Source organism: Cryptotermes secundus, unplaced genomic scaffold (genome assembly GCF_002891405.2).
Source record: "Cryptotermes secundus unplaced genomic scaffold, Csec_1.0 scaffold518, whole genome shotgun sequence".
NCBI classification, from domain to species: domain Eukaryota; kingdom Metazoa; phylum Arthropoda; class Insecta; order Blattodea; family Kalotermitidae; genus Cryptotermes; species Cryptotermes secundus.
In genome coordinates, this window is record NW_019731580.1 from 534,452 (window position 1) to 546,656 (window position 12,205).

Here is a 12,205-nt window from a genome sequence, read left to right on the forward strand (position 1 = left end):
AACTTGGCTGCTTTACTCCCTGGGAAAGAGCCTGATACCCACTGGATGGGCCAGAGACATTGAGGAGACAAAAATCTTGCCATGATGAGAATCAAACCTGGGCCATCCAGCCTTAGATCATGATGCAGCCATGTTCACCCAGTCATCCCTACCCCAGAAATTAGCCAGATACTCCCATCATCCATGATTCATTTCCTTTCTCCCTACTTCTACATAATCTGTCATTTTTCCAAATTTTATGTTGGAAAAGGCTGCGTCATATGATGACCTATTCTGGAGATAAAAAAAAAATAGGAAATGATATACCTGGATCTTCATGTACTCACCACAGCAAACCTCCTCAAAAGCTTCACGGCCAAAGGTGGAAGATTAGGGTTGAAGCAATGATATATATAATTGGCTACTACCAACACAATCTTCAAACCATGTTTCTGAGATGGTTGTGTGTAGATGCTTTGTTCCAGTGGGCAAGGTTTATCTTCTTCCTAAAATGTATGAAATTGTACACTTTATGAAGTTTATGGTACACTGGGATGTGAAACCATAAATTTGGTAGACAGTTTTCTCCAGGACAGTGGTACACATTTGCTGAACTACATGATGTGGCATCCCACAAAACTGTAGTCTTTATATTCACCACACTGGAAACCTCAACTCCTAGACAGCACATTTTATCCATATACAATGGGGTGAGTTGGACTAGACCTGATCATAATCAGCACCAAGCCTGACTAATGCTAATATCACTTTAGGTCAATTAGCCTTAAGCTTTCACAGGACATAAGGCATTCATGAGAGACCACTTAGTTCACTGCTGGTAAATGTAAGGCTTTCAGTGCCACAAACAATGTATTCTGACTGTGTTTGAAGGAAACCCAGGTGAAATAGCATCCTGGGGAGAAACTGTCCTTACTGGAAGAGTGCCTTCAACTAGTGTCATGATTTAGTGACCAGATATGGTGTTTGGATTGCTAATTTAGTTTACTGAACTCTTACAACTCGTAACGACAAGTAATTATAATGCTGTCGTTAATTAGTGCACTCAATTTCTCACTACACTTGTTAAGTCCTGTCAGTTCCTTTTCACTAGCCATTGCTAGGCTACAGTTACATCGATAATCTACACACTTCAGAAGTCGCTACAACAAAATAAGTCTTCTCGGTTCACTGTCTTCAAGTACCCACTGCTTGGTAGTGACTTATGACAATGCAGGTTGCTTCTGTGTTCAACGTCTCCCATCCTTGCTCATTGGCAATTCCCTCACAACAACTTATTTCGCCCAAATGCTCCCAGTATATAAAGTCAGCACAAACTCCACAGAAAGAACCACTTCTAACAATGTTCTCAATTGTTCCATTTGTATCTGCTGCAGGGGAAATATGTTTATGCAATGGACAATGCAAGCATGTCACAGTAGGACTGATATCATTATTCTTGACAGTACTATAGCTATGGAAGACCAAGTCATGGGTGGGTGGACAATATTAAAATGGATTTTTGAGATATATGATGGGATGGATTGGATTGATCTGGCTCAGGATAGGGACCAGTTGAGGGTTCTTATGAACACAGTAATGAACCTTTGGGTTCATAAAATGCTGGGAAATTCTTGAGCAGCTGCAGAATTAGCAGCTCCTCAAGAATGGCTCAGCTCCATCAGTAAGTAATGTGAATGAAACAATTGACACAGATTTTCCCTCATCATTATACCCAGCAGCTATCTCCCTCTGCATGCCCTCATCACTCCCACTAATGGCTGTCACTTATAGGCCCTGCAATAGAGGAAGGATGCATGAGCAAATGGCCAATTATAGCTCCCACTACCTGTGTCCATTCTTTCATCAACTCAACTGTAGACGCCTTGTATGTCATAGAGTTCATCAAGCCTCACTTATTTCATCTCCCTTTGAATGAGAGTGTTCACCGTTCCAAAACCTGCATGTATTTGTATATTTTTAAAGTAACATGAAAGGTGGTTGACTGTACCTTGATTGAGTCCTTCAGGATCATAAGTCTGTTGAGGACTGACAATGCTAGCTGTACCACACGAATGAATGTCAACCCACGTCCTGCTGCCCAGCTCACTTGTTGCTCCATAAGAGCCTGGATGTAGTGGTCACCTGCACATACACATATCAGGCTGATACCTGGTTCAAGACTGTTACATCACTGACAAAGAAACTGACCACACAGGGAGCTGGTACAGAGGATCAATAATAGCAACCCTACTAGTCTTGCCACTTAGTGGCTAGAAATCAATTGGTCAGACTTATTACTGTTTTCAATATGTATACGTGAAATGATGAATCAACAAGAATTAAAACATCAATCCAGAGCAAGAATATGCCTATCAGCTACAGAGAAAACATAAAGATCCTGTTTGTTATATCCATAAAAAGTCAACTAAGCATGATACTGACTGGGATGATTTGCTTCAATGTCAAGAGGTATGGCAAAATTATTTTAACATCTGACAGGACTTTGAAAATGCAACCAGTCCCATCCTAAGTTAAGTAAGTTAAGGAAAGGTGTGTTGTACCAAAATTCTAACAGTAAAGCAAATACCTGTCAGGACCTCCATGCTTTAGCTGTTTCAAAACAGTGGTTGCTATACGTAAAGCCCACTTTAACAAGAAGTTCAGTGTTTATCCTACACCATATTTCCATATAATTCTCAGAATAAAAAGCAATTACATTCCTATACAGAATTCAGCAAGTAGTCTTTATAACAAATGAACAATGTTTCTGTCTGACAGGAAATCATTTTTTAAATACTATTTGGATAAATTTCAGGTTCCAAACGGTTAAAGTTACTTAAAACTAAAACATAAAATTAAAAGTTAACATGTGTGGGAACTGCATAGCAATGTCACAACCCTACAGCATGATGAAAATTCTGAATCAGGATTCAAACTGCATTTCTAGAACTTCTTGTTCATTACTGAACAGAAATTTTTTAGGTGCTTGAGAAACAGTAACTTTTCCATTTCTGGTGAATTATATTGTAGTGTGTAGACCCGTTACTAGGTAGCGACAGCAAAACGAACAGGTTTCCACAGCAACAAGTCCGCACATAACAATACAGGAACTGTTGAAAATGGTGTTTTCTAAACAGTACATACCAAGGGGTTATACAATGAGGACTTCAACTTTTGAGCTGCAGTCAGTTGTAAGTCAGTCTGTGAAGAGAAGAGTAGCAGGTTGGTGCAAGACGGCCACCAGCCTGGGAATTAGTCAATTGGAGCAAGAGTTCAGAATCATGGAATATTAGCCAACAGGCGATGAAGTGAGTGCAAAAGCTGAAGAATCTCCACTGTTCGAAGCCGTTACCAGGAAACGATTAGTTGGGACTGTATTAGACTGGGAACACCAGTCTGTTTGTGACAATTATTTGTGAAGTGGAATAATGACTTGCATGAGAGTTCAATAAATCCAATTACCAATCCAACCCCATCCATAATCACTCATGCATGTGACAATATATAAAACACTAACTATGTGGTAAACAAGCATAAATTAAACAGCGGACCACCCACTGAGAAACGCTGCTGGATTAAATGACTTGAAGTTTACTAAATTTTGAGAAGAGTTATACTTTCAACAATGTAACATGACACTGATAAAATCAGATTACGAATCCACTGCTGCAAACCTCACTTGCCTCTTAACACATAAATGATTAGGTGTGGACGGATATACCTGATCCAACAATCCGCAGCAGTGCAGCCCCTGCATCCAAAAATAGAAGGCTGTACAGACATGCTCTGTACAGAATATAGATTGGGCGACTGACGTTTGCAGCCGATTCTTTGGAAAAATTCAAACTGAGCAGCTGATGGATCATTTGCATACAACTCAGCGCAATGATTTCCCTATCCCCCTCGTCCACGTATCGCCAAAACATGTAGTTCGGGAAAACATCTCTCAGTATGAAAACCACTCCTGGAAGCACTAGACGAATTCGGCTTTGCACTGCATCTTCATCGATGAGAGTTGATGAACTGTTCAGGTCTTCTACTTCAGACCCTGGCTGAAAATCAATGGAATTCACCTTCAGTAAAACTTCCATTCTAAACATTTGCTGAAATAGCAACTCAGAAACAAAACTTGTAGGTTCTTATTTGACTTTAAGGAATAAAATTTTAAATTTGTTTCTTGTAAAAAGTTTCACTGAGAGTATTAATTCCAACAATCAAATAGAAGCATGGGTAAATGCACCCTTACATGTGTTATTAAGTAAGTATGTTTCATTTATGAATGAGACTTTTCAAAACTTTGATTCTCCTGGCATGGAAAGTATCCAGCTTCATTTTACGAATGAAGGAGAACCTGGCTGTAAAGACAATCAGGTTGTGTATGGCATCCCCTGCAAGTGTAGAATTGTTTACATTGCAAAGATTGGATGTTCCATTGAAACTATGGTCAAACAGGATCATAAGTACAGTCCTTTCTATGATACAAAAAAAGTTAGCCATAGGAAAACACAGCATAAACCTAAGACACAGCTCCATAGAGTGAATCTTCTGGATAGCGACAGGTACTGGGCTCCATTCTGGCAATATTAACATGAAGCAGATGATGGAACCCTCTCATTATGCCCCAAACAAATGAAAGAAGGCATTTTCTAGGGACAAGACATAACTTATTTTACCTCTACTCATGTATCTTACAAGAGGAATTTTTGTAGCTGTCCTTTCCAGGGCCTCTTGCCACTTATGTAGCTGCCAAACTTAAGAGTATACAGTCCCAACTTCAATTCGCCCACCCAGGGTCCCATATTCTACTCTCTGTCCTGGGCTCTAATTGCTCTACAATCCAGTACTCGAACCCTCCTATATAACATACACATCTCCAAATTTGTCTCACTTCTACAATGCAGATGAAGGCAGCAGGTTCCTTCAGAATATTGGTACCCATGTATCAGACTACATGATGTCATAAACCTAAAGACCATAATCTGAAACAGCCCTCAAAAGTGACAGTTTCCAAGAGGTCTCCCCAAAATTCTGCAGTCCTTACCTTCCACCCTCCCAACCAAAAGCCTAGTCCATCACAGCATCCTAGAGTTCACTATCCTAACAAAAGGTCCTCATTATGTAATATCCTAAACAGCATATTTATTTCGCCCTTCATACATGAGGAGACTTTCCGAAGCAATGTTCTGTCCCTTCGTAACAGAACATCTGAACCCTTTCAAGAATAAAGATCATTTAAACAACATTTACTGACTGATTCTTCATCTTCATGAGAAAAACAATGAATCACCACTACAAGTGTCAATATTTTAATGGATGTTTGCAAAAAGTTCTGTTATTTATCTTGAAAATGAAATTAAATTCACTGCGAGGCATGCCAATGTACTGGCCATTACAGCAGTTACAACTATGCTATATAGAGAGTTATGGTGAAGGGTCTCTATCGCTACACACAACCAAAAACTAACCCAGTGGGTTAGTATTACCTAACCTTCATCAGTCTGTGTATGAACTGTAGATAGCTTTTCAACAGGGGGTATGTCCCATGCGACCGCTCCTGTGTGACTACCAGTGTACCCAGCACGAAGAGGTTGGTATGTTCAGCGTGGATACACTCAATCAGAGTTGGGTTATAATAATAGAGACCGGGAAGGAACTGCAATTTTGAGATACGAGTGCAAACTTCTTCTGGGAAGAAGGACATCAGTGCCATCATACAATCCAGACATGATGCCAGAAGCACAGATGGAGGATTTGATAATTGACAGAACCTGCAAAAGATCAATACAACATTGACTAATGAAACATGATTATTTGGTTGTAACATAGAAGTTCTGGGAAATTACGGCTCTTTCAGATTGTGGTCTTCTGCACTGTGACACTATATAGTGTTGTAAGTGGATACTCTGACCTAGTTTTTTTATCTCACTCCAACTTTTGAGCATAGGGCTGATTTCAGTTTCACTGATAATTTTTACAGATGGTAGGACTCAAAACTCAGACCTATGAGTAGGGAACATGAAAGACCATATTCCTTGTAACCTTCCTGTACTGACTCCATCTTTAACCCCCACATTTAACACTCTTCTAAGATGTTTGTATCCATCTACAGCACAACAGTGCCACAATTCAGGAGACCACAACCTGTATGCTTACCACTATCAAGAAATTCAAACTTGTATAGATAAAACTCTTTTATTTCCTTTGAAATGTTTCTGTCTATATGACAAGGACAATGAGAAGTATATATGTATTATTACTATGTTTAGTGATCAGTTTCTGTGTATAACTTACATTATTACAGATTCTGATTAATTTTACATTTCTGATGGAACTGTAAAGGCTGAAATGAAACTTACCCACTGAACATCAGAGTTTTGCAGTTATTACACCTGCCTCATAACAAGAAGGCAATATTCATAATGGGATACATGTTGTGCGCTGATTTTAAAGGTTTGATGGGGAAATGTCCTGGAAAATGTAGAAAGACAGGAAGTAGGAAGGTAACTTTAAGATGGACCTTAGAGAAGTAAAATGTGATATAAGTAATTCAATCCTAACTAGAGGATCGGCTCTCTTTCATGGTTACTCTCAGTCTCTTCAGGCAAATGTAAGATTTAAGGTTTTCACAGCAGTGACCATGAAGAATGTCATCTTCTGGGATGTGTTGTTGTGTAGATATTATATAAACTGGCGTTTTGGATGAAAGTATCGCCTCCATCTTCAAGACAGAAGAAAAATCCATGAGCAAGGAACCAGCGTGAGCAGCTGGCTGCAGCGATATGTTGCTCTGAAACGTCGGTTTATACAATATCTACATGGCGCCTCATCCCAAAAGACGGCATTCTTCTTCAAGCAAATGTGAAAATAGCCTGCAACAAGTAATGACTTATCCTCCCACACTCCATAAATTCATCATCCATTATAATTTTTTTACATCTCAACTATGCTACAAAATCTTTAGTAACAACAAATAAGCAAACAGAAAACTTACCTGTCAGCCAACACAAACACTGTCTCCAGGGGACCAATCATTTCATCAGTTATCCTGCATTTTGACTTCAGTAGATTAGTTAAAGACTTGAGTGAAGATATGACATTATTTAGTGTTTTGGATCCGACAGGAGCCTGCACCTGCAATAGCAAAATTTAACAGCGCTCTAAACTACAGTTATGGTGAAACACTATCTACTGTCTGAAGTTCATCAGTATTTAACAAATATATTTCAAGAGCTGGCTCTAGTGCCATCTTCAGGTGACTGGGTTTCATTAAACTGACAAACAGAGTAAACTGTTGTTATAACAGAACTGGATACAACGGACAAAATCTGGATGTGTACAACTGTGAATTTCTAGAGATGCTCAGGCACCAAGAAGGTTTTGTAGCTAGAGAACTTTTTATAACAAAAAACAACCACAATATAAGAACCTTTATGTAATAACATTGTGTGTTTCTATGTTTATTGCGTGTACTGGCTATGTAGCCTATGGTGTACTTACACAAATACTCCTTCGCTCGGTTATAATTGAGAGTAGTAATAACAGATATTCTGTCCAACCCCCTCCCCCCCAATAGTCCATTATAACGATGGTTCACTATATTTCTATTTGTTTATATTAGTGCTGAGGGTCAGGAACACTTATTTAGTATACTACCCCAGGATAGCGCAGTCGGTATAGAGACTGGCTATGGGCTGGACGACTGAGGGGTTGGAGTTCAAGTCCCAGTAGGGTCAAGCATTTCCTCTTCTCCATGTCATCCAGACAGGCTATGGGGTCCACCCAACCTCCAATCCAATGGGTACAAAGAGCCTTTCCCTGGGGGTAAAGTAGCCAGGGCAGGGTATGAAGCTGACAACTCACCTCCAACTAGTGCAGAGGTCAAGAAAGTGTGCTGTTTATACTCGTATAAACAGCACAGCAGGCCAAGAAATCATAACAGACTATATTAAGAATCTCCTTACTCAAGTTACATAGGCAGCACAACATCAGCCACCTTGAAGAGAGACGACAGGGGTAATTGACACGAACCTGTATGGTTTATGAATTTTAATTTTGAACAAAGTTTTTAAAACTTTAAAATAGCTTTAAATATTTCTATAACCAGAAAGGCTGCTGTGACTAATAGATGGAACATTGTGTACTTGGACAATACATGTGTATTTGATATGACAATTGTTGTGATAGTGGTTTCTAAAAAGTGTTTGGTGCCTCTGAAGATGATCCAAATGGATCGAAATGTGTAAGGGTAGTAAATCATAAAGCGAGAAAACTGAAATAGTCACACTGGACGGACTTGTCTTTTATAATTGTGCCACACATATACTGTACATACTGTGAACTTATTGCACGAAGATAGTAGAGCCAACTGCAAGGGAAGTTCCACACATATACTGTACATACTGTGAACTTATTGCACGAAGATAGAAGTAGAGCCAACTGCAAGGGAAGTGCCACACATATACTGTACATACTGTGAACTTATTGCACGAAGATAGGAGTAGAGCCAACTGCAAGGGAAGTGCCACACATATACTGTACATACTGTGAATTTATTGCACAAAGATAGGAGTAGAGCCAACTGCAAGGGAAGTGCCACACTGTACATACTGTGAACTTATTGCACGATGATAGGAACAGAACCAATTAGCAAAATGACACATATATTAAATACACAGTACATAATGTACAATGTAGGGGTAAAGTTACCATTGTGCTGAATTAAGTAGCTCACCATGAAATGAAAACGGGCAGTGGAGACACAGTTCCATGCATTCCTAACTTTGGCACTAAATGGAGGTAAGTGGTCAGCTTCAGTCCCCAACTACTTTACCCCCAAGAAACCCAGAACCCACAGGATAGGTGGTTGGGTGGGGACCACTGTGCAGAAGAGAAAACCCTCTTGTCCTGTCAGAAATCAAACCCCAATTCCTCAGTTGTCTAGAATACAACATAAGACACTATACCAACTCAGTAATTAAAAACAGGTGTTTCTACAGCAACTAGAAATAATATCTTCTTGAACAAACATTGGTATTGATATAGGTCATCAGCAGTCCTTGAACATGAGTCCTCAATATGTGAATGTACGAGTATGAGCAACCCTGTTTGTCCTGAGGACAGAGAGAGAGGAGGTCTGAAGGAGCTCTGAACTGATGCATCCAGTCACCTAAGAGTTCACTATCAAACATGACTGTTTCTTTTAACTGCATGATTCAAACAAAAGAAGACCAGCAAAGAGGCCAATATTGAGTTATCTCATTCATAACATCAAAAAAGTTAAGAGTCNTCGGATCCCTCTGGTGTCTCCTCACTGAACTCGCTCCCAGCACTGTGTAGTCAGTTTCCTCTCACCTTTTCACCTTCGCCGCCTTTTCCACAAACTCTGCAGTAGAGGTCTCCCAGTTGTCTCGCTCCACCTCTGTTTAGGTGCAGTCCGTCCCTACTGAAGTCGCCATCTCTAATCCAACTGTTCGGGTCTACGAAGGTAGTTCATAGATTTCTAGCAATCCATTCAAATCTGTCGTTTGCCGCACCAACACGTCGCCATGACACGCCCTTGCATCGCAAAACACCACTGAGCACTAATCTGGAGTTCGGAAATTTTGTCTTTATCGTGTTCACAAGGTCATACACTTCTCCCATAACGTAGTCCAAGTTTCTAGATCTTCTGACGTCATTTGTCCCCACATGAATAACAACAGTATCTGAGCATCCAAAATTTCTGTTTTCTATTACTCTACGCTCTATGCTATTAACAAACCTGTGATATAAGTGAAAGTATTTCATGATGCACTGCGTGGAAGAAGTTGAATCTGCATTTCCAGACAATGCTTGATGGATCTTCTTCATTGAAAATACCCTTTGTCCCTGGCTGAATGACAAATGGTATGTGTTCCATGGGTTGGTGTGCCGAAGTTAACTGCCATTCTCCTGGTGGGTTCTCGATCATATGCGTGGTGAGTACCCTCGGCTCCAGGACTTCAGAGAAGGCAGGCAAAGAGCTTAGGTATTCCATCAACTGCAGAGTGATACAAATATAAAACTGGATAAGTCAAGTCTAAATGCTTCTTCTGGTCATGGTAAGTTACAATAACCATGACAATTATATACAGTGTCACGTAACTTCGAACGAGGCCCCGCATTCCTAGTCAAATCCCGTGCATAGCTTGTGGTGTGACCAGTTTCTTAACACTCGTTCTTCCACTTTCACCGACCCCTCATGTTTCAATGAAACTACCCTATTCTCTTTTCGAAGAACACATTACAATAATACAAATATACTGTCACTCATCATGCAAAGAAAAATACGTTTAATGTGTAATACTAATTTATACTTTGAAAATTAAAATATACCCTGACCTAATTTCTTACTCATTATGTACAATTTAGCGCACAAGGAAACTGACATTTATAAACAGATGATAGAAAAACCATAAGTATAACCTGCTTCAAGGGTGCCTTACAAACAACTGGCCGCCTGTCACTTCTCACACCCTCGAACCCACCCCCTTGTCTGAAATTTTTCTTCTGCGCATTCAAGGTTACTCTTGGCCTTGTTTGAAGTTACGTGACACTTGCTATATTTTGGACAACATCTGCTGATGACTCTTTTCAAACATAATGTTTCAGTATCTGGATCTGTTTCCATCATCAGATGTTGGGGAAGAATGGTTACAATTCAAATGGGACAGTTAGAAAGAGCTGGCCTTAATTACTGAACAAACATCAAGACTAGCCCTTTCTAATGGGACTAGCTGACTAGTAACCTTTACTCCCTTACACCTGATGATGAGCACAGACTCAGTTTTTGAAATAACGTTTGGGAAAAGAAATATGGATATCCAAAAGAATAGTCTTGTTACATAAAACTGAACATTTACCACTGTGAAGCATTTCTAATACACTTATGCAAAAAGAAAGAAAAGCAAGGAAGATGAAAAGTGAAGGTGGATGAAAAATCTCAAAGACAGGGAGAAAGAGAGATAAAGACAGAGGAGGAAAAGAAGGAAAGAAATTCTAACAGGCCATGTATTACACAGAATGGTCCAGACTTACATGACTTCACTGATACTTTTGTGTAAAGTTGCCAGTCACACTTACAAATCATGGAAATAGACACTACACTCAACTCTCGATTATCCAGGGGCAGATAAACTGGTTTGCAGGGCTTCTTGAGGCTTATATGTTGTTTAATATTCATTCACTTTTGTTTCATATGGTGAGATGTAACACTATTTTCGCACTAGTGTGAACCGAGCTCTGCATTTTTTGGTCCTGTTATGTTAACACAATGCTCTAGGGTAGGGGTGAAAGAATGCAAGGATTTGTGGAAAGTTTCAAGGACAGATATACCGCCCTAGTTAGTCTCTTTGTATCGATCTTCAAGTGCGTTAGCAAAATGTCAGAGTGTAAAAGGAAGCGTGTTGTGTTAAGTATTCAACAGAAACTTGAAATTATCAATCAGTTGGGAAAAAGAGGTATAGTTAAACAATTAGCAATGCAATACAGTATTGGAGAACAAAGTGTTCGTGATTTGAAAAAACAAAAGAATCAATTAATTTCCTTTGCTTAGTCTTCTAATTCAAGCAGAGTGAAGAAGAGGAAAACCACGAAAAAATCAACATATGATGATCTCGACAAAGCAATGCTGATCTGGTTTAATCAACTAAGGGCACAGGGAACAACAATAACAGGAGCAGTTTGTGCTAAACAAGCGAATTTTTTTTCCGAAGCACTTGAACTACAAGGAAGTTTTGACGCTTCTTCCGGTTGACTAACATGTTTCAAGCAGCGTCATGGAATACGAGAAATTAGTATTCAAGGTGAGAAAATTGTCAGGGGACTTGTCATCATCAGTTCAATTTTGCACCAATTTTGATAGTTTCGTGAAAAGTGAAAATCTGCTGCCAGAACAAATCTATAATGCCGATGAAACGGGTCTTTATTGGAAGTGCTTGCCAGCCAGAACTTTGGCCTTTAAAAATGAAAGACAGGCTCCAGGTCACAAATCCAGTAAGGAGAGATTGACAGTCTTGTGCTGTTCTAATGCATCAGGAACACACAAACCAACACCAGTAGTTATCGGCAAAGTGACAAGAACATGCTCTTTTAAAGGAACAGTAGCTTCAAGTCTGCCTATCCATTATTTTAATCAGAAAGGAGCTTGGATGAATAGAGTGATATTTAAAGAATGGTTTGATTTTAAATTTGTGCCTCAAGTTCATGA

At 39.5% G+C, this 12,205-nt stretch overlaps 1 protein-coding gene across 1 annotated transcript in view; it reads right to left on the reverse strand.

Moving 5' to 3' along the window:
- Nucleotides 1-12,205, reverse strand: part of LOC111867188 (nucleoporin NUP188 homolog) — a gene marked incomplete in the record, with an annotated part of 57,530 nt that overhangs the window by 25,157 nt on the left and 20,168 nt on the right. Inside the window, 6 exon segments of the mRNA XM_023856790.2 lie at nucleotides 327-485; nucleotides 1,988-2,121; nucleotides 3,701-4,031; nucleotides 5,468-5,747; nucleotides 6,971-7,110; nucleotides 9,740-9,997. Of these exon segments, the coding sequence (XP_023712558.2) occupies nucleotides 327-485; nucleotides 1,988-2,121; nucleotides 3,701-4,031; nucleotides 5,468-5,747; nucleotides 6,971-7,110; nucleotides 9,740-9,997 (1,302 nt within the window).